The sequence below is a fragment of the Chelonia mydas genome, chromosome 11, assembly GCF_015237465.2.
Source record: "Chelonia mydas isolate rCheMyd1 chromosome 11, rCheMyd1.pri.v2, whole genome shotgun sequence".
Lineage (NCBI taxonomy): Eukaryota > Metazoa > Chordata > Testudines > Cheloniidae > Chelonia > Chelonia mydas.
In genome coordinates this window covers 57962022-57989264 of record NC_051251.2, presented here as the reverse complement: position 1 = coordinate 57989264, position 27243 = coordinate 57962022, and the positions used below count along the sequence as shown (strand labels likewise).

The following is a 27243-nucleotide window of genomic DNA, read 5'->3' as shown; positions in this document are numbered from 1 at the left end:
ACCTAACTGAATGATACGAAGTCTTGGACTGATGATCAACAGAGCTGCTTTGACCACTTGTCAGTGTAAGAGGATTCTGAATATGCTATTAAAAATAAGAAAAAAAGTGAAGTAGCGATGTTAGAAACTGCTCAAAGGTCTGGAGTATTATACATAGTCCCAAGGTAAATCAATCACTGGACAGAGAACAGGTGAGGTGATGAAAAGTGGATGATATATTGCAGTTTATCATAGAGGTATTTCCATTGCATATGTGATATGCATATATATATATATATATATATATACATATATTTATACAAACTACAGAACATTCCTTCAAAAGAATACAGCTATTTCAAAGAAAAAAATGTTTTATGCCCAGACAAACCTTTTTTTTTTATATTTACAGATTATTTTAATCCCAAAGCACATACACATGCAGAAATTATTTCATACATCACTGAAATGCAGAAGCTATACAAGAGTGCACAGCAATTGAGTTCAATAGTTTAGAACAGAAAGTGAAAAAATATTGTGTTGAAACTATATAGGTATAAAGGAAAGCAAAATGTATTACCTAAACTGGAATTCTGCCATGATATCAGGGCTCATACCTCATTTTTTAGGCAGAGGTCTCATCTAAAAGAGGAGAATCCCCCACAGCACAGTTCCCTCTAACACCACAGGAGGTTAGAATAGTACTAGCTCTCTGAGGAAGACTGCCACCTGTTAATTTACCAACAGCACTTTTGCACAATGTGGCTTCATCAGGATAAGTAGCTAAGTAACTTTAGAACCAGGTTCTCGAAATACAAAGGGTGAAATCCCGGCTTCTTTGAAATCAATTACAAAACTCCCACTTACTTCACTGGGGCCAGGATTTCATCCCAAAAATCTAAACACTTGGGGTAAAATTTTCAAAAGCACCTAAATGACTTAGAAGCCTACATTCCATTGACGATCAATGGGTCTTAGGTACTTTTGGAAATTTTACCCCTGGTCAAAAGTTAAATAGTATGGACTATAAGACTAAGCAGCAGACACGATAGCCTTACCCCCTTTTATTTACAACATTGTTAATATTCAAACGAAAGACACTTACCTCAGAAAAACTGCTCATTTCAATTGCTGTTAAAAGGTTGTTATTCATAAATGCTTCTATTTCTATGAGAGTTTTATTCTGTATATAAAAATATAAATGAGGCCTTAAAGATGGAATTCTCTTTTAAACAGTTAAGCCCTTATATAGGAAGAAATCATAAATAACAGTAAAAATATTTTGTAACCTTTTCATGGTCAAGGCAGAGGAAGAAGCAATTTCTACATTTGATTAATTTGCTTACAGAAAAATACAAAAGTAAAACTGGGATTAAAATGTCCACACAGAGGTGTGTTGTTGAGTTCCAGATCAGTCAGAAGCATGAGGTGATCTTATAAAGGAAAAATGAATTCTAAACAAGAATTTTATTGAGAGATAATATATAGCCCCACCTTTTTCCATCCTGTTGGCAACTGTGTATTTGAAATAATTACTGTAGATAAAATATTTTTAAATGTTCTAGTTAAAAAAATTGAACTAATTTTCTCTGAAGTTTCCACTAAAATGTGATATTTGTTTTTTAGTTGCTCAGAAGGTTTAAGTATTATGGTAATTACAGCATACCAAACAGTTTAATTTTTGACGAAGCACGACATTATAAAAATGCAACTCCTCTACTTCTTTCTGTAGAAAGATCTTCTCATTCTTCAGCCTCCGAGTATTTTCCTTCTCCAGAGTCAAAGCCAGAGCCAATGCTTTATTATTATGTTTTAAAGATATCTTAAAAATAGAAGAGTTGTCTGTAGAAAGAAACAAAATAATCATAATTTTCTACTTTTTGCTCACTCCTCACTTTCTTCCAATCAGTCTGCCTCTGTCTCAGCTACAGTCTATGACATTACTCATAGTTCTGATGAAGCAGTAGCAATGGTTACAGTTGACCTAAGACACATTACAAACCTTTGTTTCCAGTTGCTTTATCACTTTTTGGCCTAACAAAAGCTGTTCTGGGCTGGGAGCAAGAAGACCTTAAGTTCTGGTTGCACTTCTTCCAGTACCTATGTTACTAATTCTGTGACCTTCAAAATCATTACTGAGCAAGGCCTCACACTTCTGCCTTCGGAGACAGATAAGTATTTATGATTTTCCCACATTTTAAAGCTGAGATGTTTGAAGATCTGAGAGGTTGCAGTGCTGGGAATAGAATCCAAGTTTCTAACACAACAAACCTGTCTCATTCACATATCTCATTTCACTGTCTCTCATAAAGAACATGCCAAAACTATGTGTTTAGCTATGGAGTCTGTAAAATGACGCTATTCTTGACTCATTCAGTGCACAGGTCAGATACTGTTCAGAGAATAATGCAGCTGTTCAAGAGTTTTGGTTATCCTCATCATTCAGTTATGGCCCCATGACTTATTTACAACCCATCATATTTTGCAGATGAGGAAAAGTGAGGCACACAGAATTTAATGACAACATTTTAAAATCCACTAATTTTGGTGGCCAATATGAGATAACTACATCTTGACTGTAGACATGCTGAACAACCACAACTACATAAGAATGGCCATACTGGATCAGACCAAAGGTCCATCCAGCCCAGTATGCTGTCTGCCAACAGTGGCCAATGCCAGGTGCCCCAGAGGAGCACCCAGAGGGAGTGAACCTAACAGGTAATGATCAAGTGATCTCTACCACTGAGGCATCTGAAATTAGTGTGCACTTTTAAAAGGTTTGGCCTAGCTGACTTGCCAAAGGTCAAGGACAGAAAGTCTAGCAAAGAACCAGATAAAGAACACAATAATTGTCATTCCAAGTAACATGTTTTAGTCACAAGACCATCTTTCAATTCTCAACCTTAATATTATATTAATGATAATCCTCTTTATTTAGGCAATTTAGCAAACATTAAGCACATCCATCACCCCATTTACTTCAATGGTGTACACAGTATATGGATTAAATTGCTGTAACAGTTTACTTTAAAGTAATTACACTCACTTATTATTTTAGTTTTGATTTTAGATGCAAGACAGGCATTCAGTTTTGCAGCTTTTAAAGCTCTATCCTTCTTCTCTTTCATGTGCCCTCTAATGGAACCCTGCGTGAAAATGGAGGATGTTTCAGCAGTTGCTTTGTTCGCCATTGTCCAAAAGGCCCTGTTTATCACAAAGAAAAAAATTCCAAAAGGATACAATATAAAGATTGCTTGCAGGGTTGCCATAGCCATATTGGTCCCCAGATATCAGAAAGACAAGGTATGTGAGGTGGTATCTTTTATTCGATCAACTTCTGTTAGTGACAGAGACAAGCTTTTGAGCTCTGAATTCAAAATGGTACGCCCACACCTTGAATACTGCATGCAGTTCTGGTCGCCCCCTCGCAAAAAAGATATATCAGAATTGGAAAAAGTACAGAGAAGGCCAGCAAAAATTATTAGGGGTATGGAACAGCTCCATATGAGAAGAGATTAAAAAGACTGGGACTGTTCATCTTAGAAAAGACATGACTAAGGAGGGATATGATACAGGTCTATCAAATCACAAATGGTGTGGAGAAAGTGAAGGGACATGTTATTTACCCCTTTATATAACACAAGAACCAGTGGCCATCCAATCAAATTATAGGCAGCAGGTTTAAAACAAACATAACGAAGTACTTTTTCACAAAACACACAGTGGAAATCATTATCAGGGGATACTGCGAAGGCCAAAAGTATAACTAGGTTCAAAAAAGAATTAGATACATTCATGGCAGATAGGTTTGTCAATGGCTATTAGGCAAGACGGTCAGGGATGTAACCCCATGATCTGGATGTCCCTAAGCCTCTCACTGTCCAAAAAAAGCTGGGACTGGACGACACATGATTTATCATTCAATAAGTACCCTGCTCTGTTCATTTTCTCTGAAGCATCTAGCACTAGTCACCGTTGGAAGACAGGATACTGAGCTAGATGGATCACTTGTCAGACCCAGTATGGTCATTCTTATGTTCTGTTCTTATCCACACTATAAAGACACATTTATGCTTGTGCTTTTAAAAATAAAAAGTAACAGGTCTCAATTTAGGGTTACTTATCCCTCTTAATCCTAGAGATAGCTCAGTTTTCAGAGATCTCAGGGCTCTCAGATAAAAATGTCAAGTTAGCTCAGTTGTCCCTAATAGTTTAAGAGTAGCAAAGTATTTAACAAACATGTAAAATGAATGTATCACAGTTTTTGGATCTTGCTAGCTCCACTTTATTTTCTGATTCACTCAAATTTACATTTAAAAAGAAAATATATTCTAGCCCACTTCACTGCTGAGGATTCAGAATGTAATTAATCAACTGCTGTTCTGTTAAACCAGCTTCACAAAACTCTGCCTTCATTTTAACAGCATTGGAGTTTACAGTATTTCCAGCCTGAAGTATTCAAAAATCATGTCAGGGTTCCAAAAATCATTGGCTTAAAAACTATGAGATTTCAAAATATATTTCAGGTTTTGTATTTACCCTCTTGATTTCTGAGCCCTAAAGGGCAGTTCAGTCACATTTTCAGGCTTAACTTTGTAACCACATGGGCTAAAAATCTATTTTTTAAAAAAATGAATGCTCACAGTCACACAACTTTAGAAGCAGGGTTTTATGAAAAACATCAAACACTACAAGACTTTGCTAAAATTAAAAGAGTTGGTAACTTGGGACACATTTAGTTTGGATGAGTGTCCCGTCATGTTCTGACTGGTCGTTTGGGTTTTATGGATACAGTCTCCATGTACCAATTGACAAAGATGCACACTGGAACCTCACCACACACAAAAAAGTGGGGAGACAGGTGAAATAATAAAAAGAATTTTCCAACTACTTTTAGGAGGGTATTTTAAAAATGAATATTATACAATTTAAATACAAAAATCAATCAATTCCTTCATAAACCCACTTGATGCTGTTAGCATGTAGGTAGGCTCATTTAACCTTTTAAGCTAAATTTTAAAAAAACCCTGAATTAGGAGACCTAAAATAGCTCCCAGTTCAGCTTTATAACTAAAACTTAACGCAACCCTGACAGTGCGGAAGAACTGGAATTGGACTTGGGGGGAAATGTCATGGTCTCCTTTGAGGTTCATCCATTTGGAGGACATTTATCAATGGAGTCATCTTAAAAGATCCAGAACAGGGGCATAGCCACAGGTGAGCCACGGCCCACTCACTAGCATGCAGGGCCATCCCCCAGCCCGGGCTCTGCCTGCCCGACACTCCAGCTGGGGAGTGGGGTGGGGGGGGCTTGCCCCACCCCACCCAGCACTCCAGCCTGAGAGTGGAGCAGGGCAAGCCTCCACACCCTGACAGGAGTGCTGAGCAGAGGGGGTGCAGCAGGCAGGGGCACCCATTTGTCTAGGGCCCCCCAACTGGCTGGGGCCCCTGGGCACACCCCTTTGGCCCAGTGGGTGAGCTTCAGGTGACCCAGTGGCAGAGTGTCCTTCGCCCCCCGCAAGGCTGGCTGGAGGAAGTGGGGGGGAGACTACACCACTGATCCAGAGACATATGAATGATCACAATCTCATTACATATTCCTGAAACAGAGATTAAAGGTTTACACAACAGCTGTTGGTATCCGATTGTGCTCACACCTTCCTGACAGGTTTCAGAGTAACAGCCGTGTTAGTCTGTATTCGCAAAAAGAAAAGGAGGACTTGTGGCACCTTAGAGACTAACCAATTTATTTGAGCATGAGCTTTCGTGAGCTACAGCTCACTTCATCGGATGCATACTGTGGAAATCGCCACAGTATGCGATTTCCACAGTATGCATCCCATGAAGTGAGCTGTAGCTCACGAAAGCTCATGCTCAAATAAATTGGTTAGTCTCTAAGGTGCCACAAGTCCTCCTTTTCTTTTTACACCTTCCTGAGACTCCGTGATGATTGTGCTTCACATGCTGGGAAGTGCACCACGCCAAGCCCACTTGGGGGAGGCGGGGAGTTCCGATAGCGCCCCAGGCCATACTGGAGAAGTAAAATATGCAAACTACAGCGATGAGCAGAGCAAGTGGCCGTGCACGGGGACCGGCGGTCCCGCACTATGTCTACCACTCCCCTACGCAGCGGAGCGAGTGCCCTGCTTTCCAGCCACCCCGGGCTTGGCTTGCACCCACCACCCTCCGCCGAGCGCGCTAGTGACGGGGTCGGGGCATCAGGCAGGCCAAAGCCCCTCTCACGGGGGGCAGAGCCGGCGGGGAAATGCGCTGAAGAGCAGGGGGAGCCGGGGCAGCGGGCGGTCCCCGTCAGACAGCGCAGTGCCAGAGAAGAGCCGTGTGCGGCGGCGGGGAACCCTACGCAGCAAAGGGCCGCAGGCGGGCCAGAGCTGTGAGGAGCCCCACACCCCTCCTTCCGGAGGGGAGCTGTGGGGCAGGCGAAAATCGGCCCAGCTCACGCCAAATCCCGGCCCTTGGCCAGGCTGGCGGGCCTGCCTCGCCCGGCAAAGCCTTTGGCCAGGGGGCGACCCAGGCGCCACTGCCCGCCCCTCTCTCCACGAAGTAACCTCCTTGCATCCTCGCACCCCAGACTGCGGGCGCAGCTTAGGCTGGCCGAAAGGCCGGACGTGAGTCCGTAGCCCCATCACCTGCTTCCCCCGGCCCGAGCGAAGCAGACTACAGCTGCGCGACCCCTCACGCAACGGCAGTTAAACTGCTGCTCCGCTGGGCCCGCGCAGCCGCCTCTCGGCACCGCGCGCCCGAGACCGAGCAACCGGGGCGCGGGGACAAGGGAAGCGCGCGCGCCGCTTGGGTCGAGGCGGAGGTCTGAACGCGGTGGGGGCGGGGCGGAACTCCCATGGGAGCGCGCGGGCAGGGCAGGGCAGGCAGCGTGGCTTGCTAAGTCGTAGAGCGGGAAGTAGCTTGCGCAGGGATCGTGGGGATGCTGGGCGCTGCAGGCTCCTCGGGGCACGCAGGTGACCCACCTGCCCCCATAAGAGCTCAGCCCGGGGCACTGGGCTCTGCTGGCCAAATCTGCTCCTCAGTCAGTGACCGTCACCCACCCCTGTGTCAGCGCCTCCCTCGCCCGTTAAAGCACTGAACAAAGTAGAGGTCTTTGCAAATAATACAACCACGCGCACTGACAGCATGGCTGAAAACTGCCAAATAGGAGACTACAGTCGAGTTCACTGCCCTTTTAAATATAAATGCCAGTGCTTCCCTTCCCCCATTCAAAATCGAGCCAGGGTGTAATTAAATACAAGATGTAAAGAGGACATACGGGATTTGGGGCTAACGCGTGTAGGTGCCAATGGGAGCGTAGAGTAAGAGGCACACGAGGTTTGGAACTAGAACAGGACACGACCATACGTAAAGTACATATAGAATGATCGATACTGCAGAAAACACTGCCTTTAATAAGCTGAAATTTGGTTTACTGTATGTCTAAGAAGCAGTAACGAGAAAGATGAGTTTGAAGGCCTGTTGTTCCTAGAGCCGTGGTTTTCAAGTTTTTAATCATTTGCGGACCGGTAAAAAATTTCAAGTGGAGGTGTGGATCCCTTTGGAAATCTTAGGCATAGGCTCTAAGCTACCCCTCCTCCCCCCCAGGGGTCCGTGGCCACAGGTTGAAAGCCATCAGCCTCGAGGAAGCAGCTGCTGTCTCCCTCATGCCTAGTAATTACCCAGATGAGAGATGCTATATTATTGAGAGGTGACTAGTATAGACGCTCAATGACTACACATCAAGTATTTTTTCCTTTTGTCATAATTACAAATTCATAATCTTCTGAATTTGTTGCTCTAAATTGTTTTGGGTGAATTTAACTAAGTACATTCTCCCCTGTTCAGCACCAGCTCAGTGAAAAAAGCTGCAGGATAACTATAGAGCAGAAGAACTTGCAAAACAAATTACAATAATTCAAAAACACTTCCTTCACTGTATTTGATTCCTTTAATACTGCAACACTGAAAGTTAAGAAAAGTAGTTTTATTGCCCTAGGTTAGAAATATGCAACTGAAAACAGTAGATTAAGTACTTTGGAATTAATTATAGAAGGATAACAAAATGTGTTTGGGAGGTTTTTTTTGGGTGGGGAGAAAGACAGGAAGGATTGAAGGTACTTTGGAAATAAAAAAAAAACAAACTACTTAGATTATTATAATACAACAACATTTAACTATATAAAATATCCACAACAATAACCACAACCATAAATATCCACAACAAATGGTTACAAATAGTTTTAGGCACAATAAATTATGTTGTGACACTGGAAACAGCACTTACTGATATTTTCATTCACCAGATAGGTTAGGAAAGAACAGTATGGCAAGTGCAGAACATTTTAATACATCATACATAGTACATGCTTTCTGGATCACATGGACAAATTAATATTAAACAAGTACTGTTTCTCTTGGACTTTCAGTAAATTTAATGGTCTAATCAATAGATGAATTAAAACATGACTGCAGCAATATACTGACATAGGTAAAGAAAATATTCATTAATTTTTGTATGTTTTGTAGTACCAGTGCAATATTATATTGAAAAAGTAGTATTCTTGATTCATAATCTTCTGAATTTGTTGCTGTAATATAACTAAGTACATTCTCCCCTGTTCAGCACCAGCTCAAAAATCTTTGTGAATTTATTCTCCAGACCAAAGGTAGTCGATTATTTCTTGTCAAGGTCCAAATTTCTTTGTCAAGGCATAACCAAGGTCCAGACTCCAGAGAAAAATAAAAAACAATTATATTAAGTAAATAAAAATTTTTTGGGTCCATTCAAAAACATCTGGCAATCTTGATTTGGCCTATGGTCCACCTATGGACTACCCCTGCTCCATATCTAACTGGAATTATCTATAATCAGACAGAAAATATTTAAAATGGAATAGAAAGTCATCTTTGTTTGAACCAAAGGCAGGATGTTTTCTTAAAGAGTTTGGAGATGATGCTCCCAATCCTACAACTTGATCTGCACAGGCAGTACTCCTGGTGGGGGAATTCTGGGTCACTGTGCATGTATAGAATTCACAGCCCCTGCAGATTTCTTTGCTTCTCCACAGAAAATGATGGGGAAGCAAAGGGAAGCCACAAGAGCAGTCACAAGTCCCTCCCAAGCAGTGCGGGCGCATCATTTCGGGTGCCTGGAGCAGCCAGCAGAGAGGTAAATTACCGACGAGGGGGGCATGTTTGGGGATGCCCCAGCCGGTGGCTTCTACCCTGCGCCGGACTCAGCTGCTAGTCCCAGCTGGGGTGAGGGGGACAGGACTTCCTCTTCCCCTGCAAGGAGTGGCTGAAACTGGTCAGACTCACCCCCAGAAACCTCCCCCAGCTTCAGGAGGCTCCACACCCTCTCCTGCTTCCTGCCCCCATTGCTTGTCAGCTATGGGAGGGAAGGATTGCTGTATGGGGAGCTGCTCCACCGTCCACCCAACCCCTGTGCATCCACAGCCCCTCTGAACCTGGACACCCTCCCCCCACACTGAGCCCCACCCTACCTGCATCCAGACCCCCTTCCCCCAAAGTTCCACCCCCTGCATCTGGGCCCCAGTCCACCTCACAACAGAGGCTTAATTCATTAATAGTTCTGGTAAAAGATCCTTAGATAGAAGGTGTTATAGAAATGCAAAGTAGTGTTACCATTACCTTATTGTCTCCTGTAAGATGGTCAATTTCAACCTCAGAGCAAGCAGTTCCATAAACAAAATATTGAAATGGTCCACCTTCCCTATATCCCAGTCCATATTTGTAACAGAACCTTTGATAGAGGAAACAAAGTTTTTTGGTAAGCCTTCTGTGATAGTTCCAAAACTATGTCTATGTGAAACTTATGATTTTATGAAAGTTTTGTATCACTGAATGTTTCAGTGTATGACAAAACAGCCAGTTGCTGCCAGGGCTGGAGTCACATCTCCCAGCCTAGGTAGTTAACCTGAATAGCCTTCCATTCAAATGACAGCACATTTGAACAATGGAATAATGCTGCCTAGGGGAAAACCAGTTCTACCCAGGTTGTCTGCAGGTGGAATGGTTGGAGCAGTGGAAAATACCCAGCAGAAGAGAAGGAAAAAAGAAACAGAGTGTTGGAACAAGCTTTCAAAAACAAGAAAAAAAAACCTGTCATATGACCCAAGGGTTAAACTAAAAACCAGGGTACCCACAAGGGTGTTGCTCTGGGGAAGTGTGCTTGAGCCACTGGAGTAGCTTGGAGCTGAACCATAAGGATCCATTCCCTAGAAGGGGCATCAGATAGTGAGTCTGTGCCCAGGAAGCATGTCTGAGAGGTCAGAGACTGGAACTGAAGCCTGTCCAAAACAGTGTTTCCTCTAATTTTCAACAGGCCATGTGCACAAAATATTTGTGCAAATTGTTGTGCTTCTGTGCACATGGTGTTTTGCCATGTGTGCGGGGTTTAGGATCTGTGTGCACACACACAGCTTAACGAGAACAGTGATCCAGACCCAAGGGAACCTAGAAACACATCCAGTTGCCTGTGCCACAAGGGGGAACTCAGCCAGGACTCTGATGCCATTATATTAACACAAATGTTAAATACCAGTAAACTGGATTTTAACAATTGTCAAATTTACACAAGTTTGTTTGCATTAATACATCAAATGCAAGTGGATATAATGTCCCAGGCATATACAGGTAATAGGCATGTCCTATGGTCACCTCCTCTATAGCCAAACACCCTAGAAGTCCTGGATTTCCTGTTTGTTTTGATGAATGGTCCATTCAAAACTACTGAGACACATGTATAGTCTAACAGCCCTTGACAGGGCAAATACATGGTCTAGTCCACAACAGTGGGAGTGAGTACTGCCCAGGGAGTACAATAATGGCCCTTCAATTTCCACCCTACGAGTTTCCAAGAATGAAAAGATCCTTCATTTTGACTAGGGAAAAATACTAAATGCTTTGTGTACATACTAAAAATAGTTTATAGGCAAGTGCTTGCTACTGTAGCTCAGTTTTATCCTGAATATGCAGTGGCTCCTCCATAGTTCCTATAATATCCCTTACTTTTGGGCATGCCCCCCAAAATCCTCAAATAGAGGACTGTCAGCATCAAACCACAGGGAAGGTAAATTTTTCTACAATAGTTGAGGTAAGTTGGTTAAGTGTTCCTTATTTATGATACCTTAATTTGACAAAGAGTCCCAAAAGTCTAAGTATTTTGCCACTTCATAGCAAATCCTTTCTCTACCCTCCTTCCCCCTGAAAAAAAAAAGGCAAAAAAATGATAGGTTAGTGGATTCACCTAGGTAAAAAAACCTAGGTTACTTGGAAAGGAACAAAGGAAGGTTGAAATTGTCAAGGGGGCAGAATTAAAGTAGCTTAAGTATAATGTCTTACACTTAAGCGTTTTCATTTCTTGTACTTTTAATCATAACCTTGAATTTTCTGGCTTTTTAATGTTTGCTTCTTGCTAACAACCTTCTTGTAAGGGTTCCCACCCCTCAAATCTTAACTAGGTTTGTATATGGGAATCATAACTAAAGTCAACTGAAAACTCATGAGACTTATGTTAAGTGACTTTGAGAACGATAATGAATTGGCCTAGTTAGCACTGACGCCCCCCACACTTGGTAAGGCAACGCCCATCTTTTCATGTGCTGCATCTATATACTGCTTATTGTATTTTTCCACTCCATGTATCTGATGAAGTGGGTTTTAGCCTGCGAAAGCTTATGCCCAAATAAATTTGTTAGTCTCTAAGGTGCCATAAGGACTCCTTGTTGTTTCAACCTGCACAGACGTCTGAGAGAAGAGTTTGCAAGGTATTGTGACAAAGTTCCTCCTCTGCCTCAGTGGGTCCTGCGCTTATTGGCAGATTTGCTTGCCTCAGAGATTCACGGCAGCCCTCAGTTTGGCCACTCTTGCTAGTGGCTCAAACCTGCCGTCCACCCAGCTAACTTCATCACTGGCCAGCATGGGGGAAAATGGAGAACAATCCCCACAGCCTCTGTGTCCCACCTAGTGGGTTGGGGACAGGGCAGATCCCTTTCCAATTTAGGCCTTCCATTCTGGTGTTTCTCACAGACCAGGTCAACTCCTCCTGTGTCTGATCAGGAGTTGGGGCGATGGAAGAGAACCCGGGCCCACCCTCTACACCAGGTTCCAGCCCAGGATCCTGTGGATGGCAGCTGTCCACAAGGTTCCCTGTATCAGCTGCGTGACAGCTACAACTCCCTGGATTACTTCCCCATTGCCTTCCCCCCTGCAGTGAGGATAAAGAAGGTGCTGGGATCTCTCTTGAAGCCTGATCACGCTTGAACTCTTCACTCCTGCAGAAGCACGCCTTCTCACTCCCTGCTCCTGGCACGCCCCCTTACTAACTGAGGGAAGGTCCTTTTTAAGCCAGGTGTCTTGATTAGCCTGCCATAATTGAATCTAGAACATTCTTAATTAATCAAGACACCTGGAGCCAATTAAGAATGTTCTAGATTCAATTATAGCAGGCTAATCAAGACACCTGGAGCCAGCTTGCCTGTCTTAATTGGTTCTGGTAGGTTCCTGATTGCTCTAGGGCAGCCCCTGCTCAGGTCACTCAGGGAACAGAAAACTGTTCATCCAGTGGCCAATATATTTTCTGCAAAATTTTGAGCACATCTATTCCCACCCAAACCCTGGGTCCTTAGCTGTTGCAGTGGTACAAGAGAAATCCAAGACAAAAAAGGTATATCCCAAGGACAAAGAACCCCAAAAGTTGGGCCTGTTTGGATGCAAAGTCTATTTGTTGGCCTTGCTGCAACTACAAGAGTCAAATTATCAAGCATTATTTGCCAAATACAATTTTCAGACATGGGAGAGTAGGAGACTTAAATTCAAGTTGCCTCAAAACTAGAAAGGAGCTGAAGAAAGTTATATAGGGAGGCCAGAAGGTTGTCAGAACAGATCAGCAGGCAGACATGGACATCTTGGACACGCCATAAGGTTGATGGCCATGTTGTAGTCATACTGTAAGGCCTAAGGCCTTTGTCTGCAGCCATATTAGAAGAGCATATTAGAAAAGCTGCCATCATAAAGCTTATACAGGGTAAACTCAAATTGTTCACCCTCCAAAACACAGAGAGGCATGTACAGCTGTTTGCCCCCTCCACCCCCAGGTATTAATACATACTCTGGGTTAATTAATAAGTAAAAACTGATTAAATACAAAAAGTAGGATTTAAGTAATTCCAAGTAACACACAGAACAAAGTGACTTACCAAGCAAAATAAAACTGAATACAGATAAAACCTCACTCTCAGCAGTTTCAATAAGCTATCACAGACTGGATGCCTTCCTGGGCAGGGGGCGGTTCAGTCAGGGGAGCTTGGATTGGGGGGTGCAGTTAGTGGCAGGGCCGTACTGAGAGGGGGCGGTCAGGGGACAAGGAGCAGGGGGGGTTGGATAGGTCAGGGCTTCTGAGGGGGCAGAGGCCAGGCTGTTTGGGGAGGCACAGCCTTCCCTACACAGGGGTAGTGTATTAAATTGCTCCCCGTAGGAATGTGCTACTTACACATGCCAGCCCTGGTGCTCTGTTAAGTACCACGTTCCTACAGGGAGCAGTTTAATCACTACACCCAGTGGCTCTCGCAGCTGCACGGCCCAGCAGGAGATCAACACCCAGTGCGCAAGCAGCACAGCAAGCTGAGGCTGTGGAGGAGAGACCGGGGCTGGCTCTCTGGCTAGGAACCTGTGGCAGAGCTGCAGCCCTGAGTGCCTCTCCAGAGAAGAGCAACCATAGAATATCAAGGTTGGAAGGGACCTGAGGCAGTCATCCCCTGCTCAAAAACAGGACCAATCCTCAATTTTTGCCCCAGATCCCTAAATGGCCCCCTGAAGGATTGAACTCAACCCTGGCTTTAGTAGGCCAATGCTCAAACCACTGAGCTATCCCTCCTGCAAGAGACAGAAACACAGAAGGAGAGTTCTTCCTCAATTTTAAGAAGTTCAAGCCCAGTGTGCACTCATTTCCTCTGACCTATGCAATACAGGGAGACTTTTGAAACATTTACAGGTAAACAAAGTAAGTAGAGAACAGCTACTAAGATGGCTGCCAGGGTGTCCATGAAAGGGAGCTACCTCCCCGCCCCCTTCATTTCTCACAACATCATTCTGAAACTGGCGGCCACAGGGGGGTGGGGATGGGGGGCTGCTGCTGGATCTCAAGGTACACACAGTATTAGTATAGGGCAGTAAGAGTCACATGCAATGTAACAGGAATAAAGCCCCACTTTTGTCACATCTCTCCCCCCTCCAAGACCAAACTGCACTGAGCCACTTTAGCCAGTGGCCTGGGGAAGTTCCTGCCCCCCTCGCCGCAACAAATCGGCTCTAACCTTGGCTCTCCCCTTCACATGGATCACCTCCATGGTATAATCCTGAAGCTGGAGCCTCCACCTCAGGAGCTTGGCATTGGCCCCTTTCATCTGGTGTAGCCTCGTCAGGGGTGTGTGGTCGGTGTATACGGTGAAGCGCGGCCCAAGTAGATATTGCTGCAACTTTTTAAGGGCCCATATCATGGCCAGGTGTTCCTTTTCTGTGGCTGCAGAGTTCTGCTTCCAGGGCAGCAGCTTTCTGCACAGGTACCCTATGGGATGTGTCTCCCCCTTTCTGTTGATCTGCATTAGCACTGCACCCAGCCCTTTTCTGAGGTGTCAGTGATCATCATACAGGGCTTGTCAAAGTCTGGGTTTACCAGCACCGGGCCCTTGACCACAGCCTCCTTCAGAGCACAGAGCCCTCTGGCACTGCTCGGTCCAGACCACATTATCTTACCCCATTTATGCCGAAAGGTAGGACCAGGAACTCGTCTAACCCCAGATGGGTGATAAAAGCAGATTTTAGCCGGGCATCCGGATCCAAAAAGGTACTTGCCAGTAGCCCTTGGTGAGATCCATAGTAGTGAGATAACAAGCCCCCTGCCCCCCCAAGCTTCTCTAGAAGCTCATCAGGCCTAGGCATGGGGTAGGCATTGAACTTGGTGATGGCATTAAGCCTCCAGTAATCCATACAAAACTGGATTGACCCATCCTTCTTGGGGATCAATGCCACAGGAGAGGCCCAAGGGCTGGATCACTCCTAAAGCCAGCATGTCCTAGAGCTAGAGATCTCCCCCGCTCTGTTCTGGGCTGTTTTCCCAGTGACCCGGAATGGGGAGCATCTTACCGGGGGTGGGCTCATGTCTCCACCTGGTGGAGAACCAGGTTAGCAAGCCCAGGCTAGTTGGAGAACAGCTGCTGGTAGGAACACAGCACCTCTCAGATCTCAGCTTACAGGGCAGGGCTTAGCTGGTCTGAGAGGGGAACTGATTCTGGCGAAGGGCAGTCCCTGTCCCAGGGAATCAATCCACGAGGGGGTTGTCTCCCTGCTCCTTCCACTGGCCACACGGCCAGTATCAAATTCTCCCTGTCAGAGTATGGCTTCATGACGTTGACATGGTACACCCGGTGGCTCTGAGCCCAGTTAGACAGTTTTACTACATAGTTTACCCATTCAGCTGCTTGATGACCTTAAAGGGCCCATCCCAGGCAGGCTGTAGTTTGTTCTGTGGATGTGACAAAATGGGGTTTTATTTATCTTGTTATGTTGCATGCGAGTCTTACTGTCCTATACGACTACTGTGTGTACCTTAGTTTCCCCAGTGTACTGCACCAATACTTAGCTGGTGGGAATTGGGTGTGCAATTTTGCTGAGGCCTTCAGGACAGGCGAGACTGCCCAGCTATTTGCACCTATGTAGCCTGAGACCCAGGAGGGGGGTGCGACCAGGTCACATCCTTTGGCCCGGGAAGCGAGACAAAGAGAAGGGACATCAAGGGGGGTGTCTGAGGTCAGGTGGCTGGCAGTCTGCGTTGGGGGACTGGAAAAGGGAAATCCAGGGCATCTGGCCCAGGATTCCCAAGATGGACTCGGCTGAATGTCACACATAGCGTAGAACAGAGCTTGCTATTACAGACATGTTCCTGTCGACGAATAAACCTTCTGTTTTATGCTGACTAAGGGTCACCTCTAACTGCGGAGTTGGGATGCAGGGCCCTCTGGCTTCCCCAGCAGCCCCGCTTGTGTATACTCACTATGGGAAGCGCACGGTGTGAAAAGGGGATGCTGAATGCTCCAAGCTCAGACCCAGGAAGGTCGAAGCTGTGTAAACATCTTGCCCTGGAGACAGTATGCTGAAAGAGAGGAGGCATGCTCCCACAGAGTCCTGACTGGCTTTGTATGGAGTAGTTCCAGAGCATCGCCCAGTGACTGTGACAACTGGTGGCAGAGGTGGGATTAAATTGCACCACGTGGACAGAGCATCCTGCAGTAAGTGACTGGGGAGCAATAAAACAAAGGAGGATTAGCGAAAGACGGGCGTGCTGGAGGCTCCAAGAGGTGCGATTCCAGGAGGCAGAGGAGCCTAGGGCTTAACCCCTGAGAGAGAGTGGACCCCTGAGAACGGCTGTCGCACTGAAGGGGTTCCTCCCAGGGACTGTGGGGAGCTGAGAGGGCACAGGCTTGTGAGTCTGTGACCCCTTGGGAATAGCATGGAGATGGCCTATAACCATCTCCTTAAGAAAGACATTGAAGAGCTGTGCTGAGAGAGAGGGCAGCGCATTGGAAAATTCACCAAGGCACAGCTGATTGCCCAGTTGGAAGAGAATAATCGCTCTAAGGAGATGGTTCCTGAGCCAGCTGGGGCCACGAGAGAGGCTGGGAGCAGCCAGGCAGCCCCAGGGGTCATTCCAGCCACCGACCCAACTGGGGATGCAAGAGGGGCTGAAATCAGCCAGACCGCCCCAGGATCCACCTACCCGACCAGCAGGGAATCTTCCCAACCGAGTTCCCCGTTGGTGGAGCTGAGACGGTTGGAGTTGGAAAAGGTACTGAAACTGAAAGAGCTGGAGGACTGTGAGAAGGAACGGCAGGACCGTGAGAGACAGAGGCAGCATGAACTGGCAATGGCAGACCTGAGAAGCAGAGAGACCCCTACCGTGGTGAGTGTGGATGGGCCCAGGGTGGCTAAGCCCACAGGGAACTCAGATATAAGAGTGCTGCCTCAGTTTAAGGAAGGGGATGATAGAGATGTCTTCCTCACTGCCTTTGAGAAGGCCTGCAATGTGCACCAGGTTGACCCTGCAGACAGGCTTTGGCATCTGACCCCCTTACTGGGTCCCAAAGCCATAGAGATGTTCAGCCAGATGGATGAGGTGGAAGCAGGTGACTATGAACTGTTCAAACAAGCTCTACTGTGCAAGTTTGAGCTGACCCCCAAGGCGTACACGAAAAGGTTCTGGAACGTGCAGAAGACCCAGGGGATGACCTATCTGGAACTGGTCACGCTGATGGGGGAAAAAACACCCGCAAGTGGGTGAATGGGGCCAGGGCCCAGACCAAGGAGGACGTGATTGAACTAATGGGGCTGGAGCGACTATATGAACTCTGTCCCCCTGACCTGAGGATGTGGTTTGTAGACAAGAGGCCGAAGGACCTGCGCCGCGCAGGGCTGCTGGCTGACGAGTTTGTAGCTAGCAGGTCGGGACATGGAATGGAATCTCAAGGAGACAGGCCCACATCAGTGTAGAAGGGGGGTCACCCAGGGGCTTCCCTGAAGGGAGTCTCGGATAAATCCCTCCCGAGAGGCACAGCCAATACCAGAGCTGACCGACTAGCCCCAGGGGACCAACGGGACCTGAGGTGTAATTACTGTGGGCAGAGGCCACAGATGGGACCGGTGCCATAAGTTCAGGGACAGGATGAGCAAACCGAGCCCTCCAAGGGTTAACTGGGTGGGAGCCCAGCCAGAGGAGAGGCTGGCTCCCCAGGCAGGTGGGTCTGGCAGTTTAGCAATGGCCCAAGAGGGAGGAGTCTCCCAGGCCAGCTCCTTGAGGAGGCTTGATGCTCTGGATTCAAAGTTCAGTCTACAGGGTGGGTGTGGGGCAACCCCTGAGGAGCGAGTGCCTCATTCCTCTGGAGGTGGATGGGAAGCAGGTCACTGGGACACAAGTGTTGAGGGGACGCTGGCCTGGCTCAAGGTGGTGGCCTCCAATCCGGGTGGTGCCCAACACCTACCTAACCCTGATGGGTGTGTGTGGGCCCCCATTTAAGGTACCCATGGCAAGGGTACATCTGAAATGGGGGGCCAAGGAGGAGCCCAAAGATGTGGAGGTGCACCATCAGTTGCCAACTGAGGTGCTGATGGAGAGTGACCTGGCAGATTGGCCGGGTGGCCCGCAGAGTGCCTTAGTCATCACGTGTAGCCAAAGCCAGGGAAGGGCATTCTGCTCTGACACCGGGGCAGTGCCCTGCCGGGGGTGCAGGTCCCTACCCCGGCAGGAAAGGAGTCACTGGGGACAGGACTTGGCGGGGCTGCAGCCTCGGACCCAGCCACTGAGAGGGAGCAGGTCCACATCCCTTCCCCAGCTGCTGAATTCCAGGCCAAGCTGGGGAAGGATCCCTCCTTAGAGAAGCTAAGGGAACTTGCTGGCCACAGCACGGCAAAACCCCTGAGGGAAGGCTGCCGGGAAAGATTCCTGTGGGAGAAGGGATTCCTGTACTGGGAGTGGGCTCCCCAAGGGGAAGTGGAACCATGGGGTGGGGATCAGGAGACAGTTAGTGGTCCCCCAGAAGTACCGCTGCAGGCTACTGTACCTGGCCCATGATGTCCCTCTCTTGGGACACCAGAGAATCCAGTGCACCAGGCAGGGGCTGCTACAGAACTTTTACTGGCCTGGGATCTTTGATGCCATCCAGCAGTACTGCAGGTCCTGTGACCCCTGCCAGAAGGTGGGGAAGGCCCAGGACAAGGGGAAAGCAGCTTTGAGGCCCCTGCCCATCATAGAGGAGCCTTTCCAGAAAGTGGCCATGGACATAGTGGGACCCCCTCAGCAAGGCAACTTGGACAGGGAAAAAAAAAAAAACATTCTGGTGGTGGTAGATTTCGCTACTCCCTATCCTGAGGGGATTGCCTCGATAGAGGACAAGGCCGACACTGTGACAAATGCACTGCTGACCATTTTCAGCAGAGTGGGGTTTCCCAAGGAGGTCCTTACAGACCAGGGCTCCAATTTCATGTCAACTCTACTCCGGTGCTTGTGGGAGAAGTGTGGGGTCTGACACACCTGGGCCTCAGTGTGTCACCTTCAGTCCAATACTTGTGAAGAGGTTCAATGGGACCCCAAAGATGATGCTGAAAATCTTTATGAACCAGCACCCACAGGACTGGGACAAGTATTTACCCCTGCTGCTGTTCGCATACCAGGAAGCGCCCCAGGAATCAAGTGTTCTCTCCTTTGGGGTTGCTGTATGGGAAGAGAGTGAGGGGACCTCTGGACTTGTTCAGGGACAAATGGGAGGGGAAGGCCTCCCGCGATGGAAAAAAAAAAAAAAAAAAGGAGGTGGAGTATGTACTGACTTTCCGGGGAAAGCTCACTGAGCTCATGGACTTGGCCGGGGAGAATTTAGCCAGGGCCCAAGGGAAGCAAAAGGTCTGGTACAACCACTCAGCATGTGCCCGCTCCTATGCTATCGGGGAGCGGGTGACGGTTCTCATTCCCATAAGAGCGAACAAACTACAGGCTGCCTGGGACGGGCCCTTTAAGGTCATCAAGCAGCTGAATGAGGTAAACTATGTAGCAAAACCCTTGTGGCCAGAGTCGGGCACCAGCACAATGAGAGTCCATGGAAACATTACATTTCTTCTGGGATGATTAGATCCTCAATAGCTGAACACATCTTTATGACACTTATTCAACGTAAGAATGGCCATACTGGGTCAGACCAAAGGTCCATCTAGCCCAGTACCCTGTCTTCCAACAGTGGCCAATGCCAGGTGCCTCAGAGGGAATGAGGAGAACAGGCAGTCGTCATGTGATCCACCCTATCGCCCATTCCCAGCTTCTGGCAAACAGAGGCTAGGGACACCATCCCTCTTTCCAGCAGATCTTGCAATTTAAAGCAGATTTACCCAGTCCCTTAACTGTCATCTTAAAGGCACACATACATATGCTGGACATGGACATTAGAGAAGCAATCTGCTACAAATAAGTGGAACAACTTTTACATTTCTACCTTCCTTGTATGACTCTCCGGGCCAAATGTTTAACAGACCTCCTTAAGGGCTTCCTCAACATTTGTAGGCAGATTTAGTTGCATAGCAAATTGGTCAATTACATGTAGTTTCTGGATTTGCATAAGACTTTGTGCAAACGCCTAAAAGATCTGTTAGCTAGCACTCAAACAGGAAACTAAAACCTACTTCTAAAGCAGATAGGTAATTTATTGACTTTGAAATATTGGCTCCACCTCTTCAGTATCTACTGCCTGTCCTTTGTCCTTCCCAGAAGGTCAGTAACAATAATATCCACTTTTATAAATAAAATATTCGCATGCCAAGAAGGGACACCATCAAGGTGAGTTGTCCTAACTGCCTACAACAAGTTATCAGGGGTATGTTAAATTGAGGGGAAAACAATCGGTAAAGAAACAGATTTTTGTTTTGTACTTCCAGGTATGCACAAACAGATGCAGGAAGCAACCCCCCTGCCCATCCCAGATGAAGCCCTGGCTGCAGCAATACATGCTTTTACCTTCTACTCTACTTCCTCAATCAGCCCAATCTAGATGAAGCTTCAACTGGTCCAGCACGCTGGAAGAACTCCTGACAGCATCACCTTGGCAACAGCTTATTCGGCCACGTTCAATGCACTGCAGTGTCTCCCCAGTGCAGGATTTGCTTTGAGGTCCTAGCCCTAATCTATAAAGCGCCACTAATGTGAGCTAGATCAGGGGCTCTGTGCAACCCTTCAAGAATACACCAATCTGCACAAGGAATAGGACTGACAGAGCTTGGAGGGGGAAGACAACACTCACTGCTCAAGTCACACTTCCCCCTGGAGCTGAGAGCCCTTGCCTGTGGAGCATCCCTCTGCTGGAGATCAGGAAGAGCCCATATATTTGGGAAAATAAAATGCTGGAACATCCTTGAAGGCCTGCCCCCAAGAGAGGGCAATGGGGCAAACTGCAAAAATGTGTCCCATTCCATAAATGCACAATACATCCCATAGAGCTCATTTACTATACAGCAATGAACAATTCTTTTTTTTAAATAATGGTTTTAACCACCTCTATAAAGTACTATGGTGATGGTTGTTTTACTCATAGCTAGGGTGGATACATACTCTGCAGCAGTTGGACATGGCACCAGCTGCACAATTACCTAGTGCGTCTATTTTGTGAATTAGACTGCGGGGGGATGTGATCCTTTATTTGGGTTTATTTTCTTGTTTGGGGAATCATGGCTTGCTGTGCCAGTGAGCAAATGAGTCAGGTGATCTCAGGTTCCTGTGCGCATGGAATAGGCACGTGCATACGAACGAATGTATGTCTGCATGACTATGTTCTGCTTCACCCCACTCCCACTTCTTTTTGCTGTCCAGCATCTTGAGAGTGACAAACACAAGCAATCCTGAACCATGCAGGTCATGGCCTCAAACAGGTAGTGAGCTGGTGAGAAAGGAGTATTTAAGAAAGCCTGTAATTACAGGAAAATTTAAGTTACACAGTTTTTGGAGGGAGTAGCTATAGTGAGGCTAATGAAAGGGAGTCATTTAGACATACATGCGTACCTGGTTGGATGATCTCTACACTATGCTGTTTAAGACCCTCTAGCAAGACTTTCCAGGGCTTGGCATTTATACCTGGGAAGAGGAAGAGTTCTGATCTGAGGTTGAAATAATCCTGGGAAATGTCGTTCAGCAAGGAACTACAATCATTTTAATTAGCTGAATTGCAGCATCAAGTCTGTTCTATTATCCTGAGCTACAGTGTCTCAGAACTACTCTATCATAAAAGATCCCACATTGCTTCTGCCTTTGAAGAACATAATTATGGCACTGACAAACATTTAGCATCAGATTTTCAAAAGGCTAGAATGGTGGGAGCTGGCAGATATGGAGCACTTTGAAAGGTCTGGCCACTTCACTAAAGCACCCAAATGGGAACTGAGCTCTTGAAAATGTGGCAACAAGGGATCAATTCTGCTGCAGCACATACTTTTAGTATCTTACTAGTAAAGTTTCCCACTGAAATCAGGGGGATGATTCATGGAATGAAAGTACTGTTCAGTGAAAGTAAAGGAGAGAGGAAGCCAGCCCTTAATGCACAGAATGTGCCTTTTCTAGTTTGGAGTTTATTTATTGTTCCAAGGCAGCACAATCTCTGTAGAATAACAAAAAAAACCCACAACCAAATTTGGGCTAGGCCAGGAGCTAAATCAATTCAAATCTTAGCCGCACAGTTATTTATATGACTTACCCGCAATACTTATCCCATCCCAAGTCAGCAATCTTTGATTTCATTTTGTATGAAGTTTCTTCTAAAGGACTTACGGAAGTAAAAATTTCACAAGCAAGTGTAACCTGGAGTGATTCCCACCCCCTTAACCTTGTATCCAATATGGACAAAGTAAATCACTTTGTGTTAATCTGCTGCTGAAAGAATCCCTTCTGCAGATCAGGGTCTGGCAGCACATGTACTCATGCAATATAAAAGTGGCCAAGGAGTCAGTCAGTCATTTACTGTTTGCCAAAGGTGCTATCATCAGCTGGATGTAGACTAGGGCTGAGATACAGTGCCTGCCACGAGGTGTAGGAAAAGAGCAAGTGGACAAGGAAAACTACAAAAATGGAGTCATTTCAGACACACTGCAGTTAAAGTAATGTAAGAAAAAGCATTGTAACAGGGTTTACTCACCACTATGCACTTCCTCATGGCCAGGCATGGCATCACAGTGTCCTTGTGGGGTAGCAGCCCTTGTCAACAGTCACTCTGGGGCTGAGGTGGTTTCCTTCAGAGAACTCATCCCGCCAGCCAGGGCCCAGTCTTTAGCCCATTCCTTCCAGGGTCAGCTATCCGCACTAGTGTTCAGAACTATCTTAACAGAAATAAAAAGCTTCCACCCTCTCTACAGCTCCTCTTCAGCGAGGTCACATTCAGCCTGCAGCCCCCTCACTGGGCTCAGCTACCCTTGTACACTGCTTCCTTGGGGCTGGTACGGGAATCCAGTCCCCACCTCAATTCTGGGTTACAGCCCAAGGCCCTGTACTGCACAGCTACATCAAATCCTCTACCCATATTGCAGTTTTCCCTACACCATTTCCTTCCTCACCTCTTTATTTCCCTTCTAGGTCTCCCAATCTGTTCCCTAGGTGCTCACTTAAGACCCTGCAGGCACCTTTTGACTCCCTGCATTCTCTTGCCTCCAGCCCTTCCTCAGCTGGGCCCACTCAGTAGTTAAACCTGGAATCACCTAATTTGTCTCAGGTGGGGTCCATTCTGTAATCAGGGCTGGCTTAGTCAGGGGCTCTCTATTATCATCTCAGAGCTCCTGATGATCTCTGAGTGTTGATCTCTCTCTCTCTCTCTCCATATATATATGAATTTTATTGTCAGGCTCTGTCTCTGACTCTCTTACACCAATCACCGGAACTGCTTCTACTCTGAGTTATCCGTTTTCTCCTAATGATACTGGGCCAGCCAATGGTGCCAGGCTGCATTCCATGAGCTGAGGATGTGGCCCATTGTTCTCATGTTGGGGCAGATTCTGCCACCCTTACATTGACTAGTCCAATACCCCACAAGCAAGCCCCATTGAAATCAGTGTTAGTAGAGTGAGGTATTACTCAGTGTGAGTAGGGGTGGCAGAATCTTGCCTATTATGTCTAACTATTCTATCTACACGTAGCAATGTAAATTAAAGGCTGTTTTCTGAATACTACACTTTTAAAAGTAGATTTTTCTCCCTGCCTAATACAGCTGCCATCTTGTCCTTAAGACGCAGCATGTTACAGTCACTATGTTTTCTCTGTCATGGAAAATGTCTATTTGTTCAGTCTTTGGGCCCAATTCTGAGAAGTGCTGAGCACCCACTAGTTCAGTGGGAGTTCAGGGTGCTCAGTACCTTGCAGGAAGCGGTTAGTGCCTCTTAGGGTTAAGCCCCTTTCTTTGGTGTTTTTCCTTAACCTGAAATGAAAACAAATCTAGCCTGAAGAGCATGTTTTACTCTGTGAGTATGAGCATGAATGATTTAGTTGGGATTGGTCCTGCTCTGGGCAGAGGGTTGGACTAGATGGCCTCCAGAGGTCCCTTCCAACTCTGTTATTCTATGATTCTATGAAAAACACCGTTCCTGCAACTTGGAATCACCTTTGCCATAGCCTGTGGAGGTTCTTTACCTTGTGTAAGATTTTGTGTTTAGGTAACAACTGTAGCACCTCTGTCTTGTCTATTTATGTCCTTCTGCTTGTACGTCAGTCTGTGTTGTGATCCTGTGTGTCATATCAGTGCACTTACATTTTCTCATACATTTTACAAAGAAGTATCTGACAGAGCATTCCATCTCCTGTGGTTTCACAGAAGGAAGATTAAATTGCAAAATGAAGGATATTGATGCAAAAAAGTTGCAGGAAAATTAGGAAAGGGTTAGACCTTAAACATTGTTGACATTATGTGTTTCACAACCCTGTCAGCTCATGTTGGATCCACATACATACAGGCTTTTTATCATACCTTAATTTCTATAATTTAAGAAGATCATCCACAATTCCAAAGTGGTATGGAAAAGACCTCCAATTCGTCAGCCAGTGCACTTCCCATTCATATTCTCCTTCATCTGAGAGACAGAAATAGTTTAGGAATATTTAAAGTTTGCTAGGCATGGAGGAAGTAAATGTGGTAGGAAAGGGCTAGGCCTCCCCAAAATATTGGCAAATCTCAGCTTTAACCATTTCTTCCAATTTAGAAGGCACATTTAAAATGTAGACAGCACAAACCATCGGTATCTTCCTTCTGTGAAACCACAGGAGATGGAATGCTCTGAGAAAATGAAACCTTAACTTATTATTTCCAGGTCTTTATATACATACTGTAGCTGAGGAATAGATGCCGTTGGAAGGTGTGAATATCATGTCCTGTTGATCACTCCAAGTAGCTGACAATAGTGAAAAGTTGAGAATAATTCATAAAACAGGATGAGCAATTAGTATAGTAACACAGGCTACAGAGGTACTCACATGGATGACTATGATTTACAATGTGGTCAGAAGGAGGTTATGCAGAGAAGTCACATTATGTATTTTTTTTACCAATTGTGTCCCTCGGATGAAAGAATTCAAATAATTTTAAGGAGCAGATTTATACCACACAGATTTATACATGGGGAGAATTGATGCATTCTGACTTGTATATATAGTATATGTTTTTGAAAGTCATAAAATGTCAACAGAGAAGATAGTTTAACATTTTATTATTTTGCAAATGTCAGTTGCATACATGCTGCAATGATCTGTGCATTTGACCATCACCAGCATGAATACACAGTCAAGTAATTAAAAACAATCACCCCACTAGATATGAAATGGTTCTTTTGTGAAAGGAGTTGTGCTGAAGGGTTGCCACGTTGTCAGAAGTTCAGACGAATATAGGTCAAGATGAGTTTGCCCTAGAGACAGTATGCTGAAAGAGAGGAGGCATGCTCCCACAGAGTCCTGACTGGCTTTGTATGGAGTAGTTCCAGAGCATCGCCCAGTGACTCTGTGAAAGGGGGAGAGACATCCCATCGTGTACGTGTGCAGAAAGCTGCTGCCCTGGAAGCAGAACTCTGCAGCCCCAGAAAAGGAATGCCTGGCCATGGTACGGGCCCTTAAAAAGTTGCAGCAATATCTACTTGGGCCACGCTTCACCGTATACACCGACCACACGCCCCAGACGAGGCTACACCAGATGAAAGGGGCCAATGCCAAGCTCCTGAGGTAGAGGCTCCAGCTTCAGGATTATACCATGGAGGTGATCCACGTGAAGGGGAGAGCCAAGGTTAGAGCCGATGATTTGTTGCGGAGAGAGGGGCAGGAACTTCCCCAGGCCACTGGCTAAAGTGGCTCAGTGCAGTTTGGTCTTGGAGGGGGGAGATATGTGATGAAAGTGGGGCTTTATTCATGTTGTTATGTTGCACGTGACTCTTACTGCCCTATACTAATACTGTGTGTACCTTTGGCACCTTAGAGACTAACCAATTTATTTGAGCATAAGCTTTCGTGAGCTACTGCTCACTTCATCCGATGAAGTGAGCTGTAGCTCACAAAAGCTTATGCTCAAATAAATTGGTTAGTCTCTAAGGTGCCACAAGTACTCCTTTTCTTTTTGCGAATACAGACTAACACGGCTGAAACCTGTGTGTACCTTGGGATCCAGCGGTGGGCCGGCCCCCCGATGGCCGCAAGTTTTGGAATGATGATGTGAGAAATGAAGGGGGCGGGGAGGTAGCTCCCTTTCATGGATACTCTTCCCCAAATGTCCTGTGGGTCTTCCCCTAGTGATTTCTTTTAGAATCTTTTGTTTTTGTCATCGGTCTCTTTGTCGACCTTCAGTAACTTTCCACTTCTAACCCACATTCTCCTTAACACCAAGTTGGCCAAACTGCTTCCCTACTTAGCATAAGTATGTTGTCATTAGAACATAGTTTTAAAGTTAAGTGTTTCCCATTGTCCTCAGCCTAGTGAGTACCTGCTGTAGGTCCTGTCCAACAGGATGGATACACATAGAAACAGGTTTCCTATGATTAGGAAATTTCATGACAACAACTTCATAATATTAACTAGAATTCATAATTCTTACAGAAAGACCTCCTCCTCCCCCACCCGACATGCACACAAACAAATCAAGCCATGTGAATCAGGTTTGTGTACACTCAAGTCAGCAATTCCATCCCTCAGTTTTCTGACCAACTGGTGCTGTCCCTCCAGACCCTCCAAATCAGGCTTGTGTGCTCCTTGCCACCAACAACCAGTTTGGTGTACAGAACGTATTAAACTTTCAGAATGACGAAAATCCAACATTTAAAATTATAGTAATAAACCTGCTGGTGGCATCAGATCTAGTGAGGATCCACCTCTCTACCAAATTTTGTGTAGGTGGATCGTAGTTCTGAAAATACTACTTGGCACTGGAAGGAGGGGGGCAGGGAATCTAATGGGACCAGAGCTGAGACAGATGCTGCAGATCTCTGTGTCTGGCCACACCTTTTTGATCAGTGCAGAAACCACAGAATCTGCTGGGTCTGCAGATGGAAGGACAGACTACAATTGCCCTGTTCTGCTCCTTCCCTTTGAAGCATCTGGCATTGTTCACTGCCTGAAGACAGGACAGGGGGCCAGGCAGACCATTGGTCTGATTCACTCTGGCCGTTCTTATGTTCTCAAGCATATAACCAGAGTGTCACTAC

The 27243-nt window shown here is 46.1% G+C and overlaps 1 protein-coding gene and 1 long non-coding RNA gene across 2 annotated transcripts; both read right to left on the bottom strand.

Moving 5' to 3' along the window:
• Nucleotides 1–368: 368 nt before the first annotated feature.
• On the bottom strand, nt 369–3343 carry SGO2 (shugoshin 2). The gene is made up of 2 exons (XM_043525209.1): nt 3029–3343; nt 369–1821 (listed from the first exon to the last, which is right to left on the bottom strand). Exons 1-2 carry the CDS (start codon nt 3255–3257, stop codon nt 1619–1621), a joined length of 432 nt encoding a protein of 143 aa, XP_043381144.1. The 5' UTR covers nt 3258–3343; the 3' UTR covers nt 369–1618.
• Nucleotides 3344–7669: 4326 nt separating this feature from the next.
• LOC119567407 lies at nt 7670–23219 on the bottom strand. Its single transcript, XR_006285025.1, has 3 exons — nt 22719–23219; nt 9637–9748; nt 7670–8712 (listed from the first exon to the last, which is right to left on the bottom strand). It is a non-coding gene; the product is annotated as an uncharacterized LOC119567407 (long non-coding RNA).
• Between the last annotated feature and the right edge of the window lie 4024 nt (nt 23220–27243).

Bases quoted from the DNA above. Each gene is read 5' to 3' on its own strand.
- SGO2 (XM_043525209.1), bottom strand. From the start codon at position 3,257: ATGGCTATGGCAACCCTGCAAGCAATCTTTATATTGTATCCTTTTGGA. The intron at 1,822-3,028 runs GTGAGTGTAATT...TTCTTTCTACAG, and splicing joins AATCAAAACTAAAATAATAA to ACAACTCTTCTATTTTTAAG.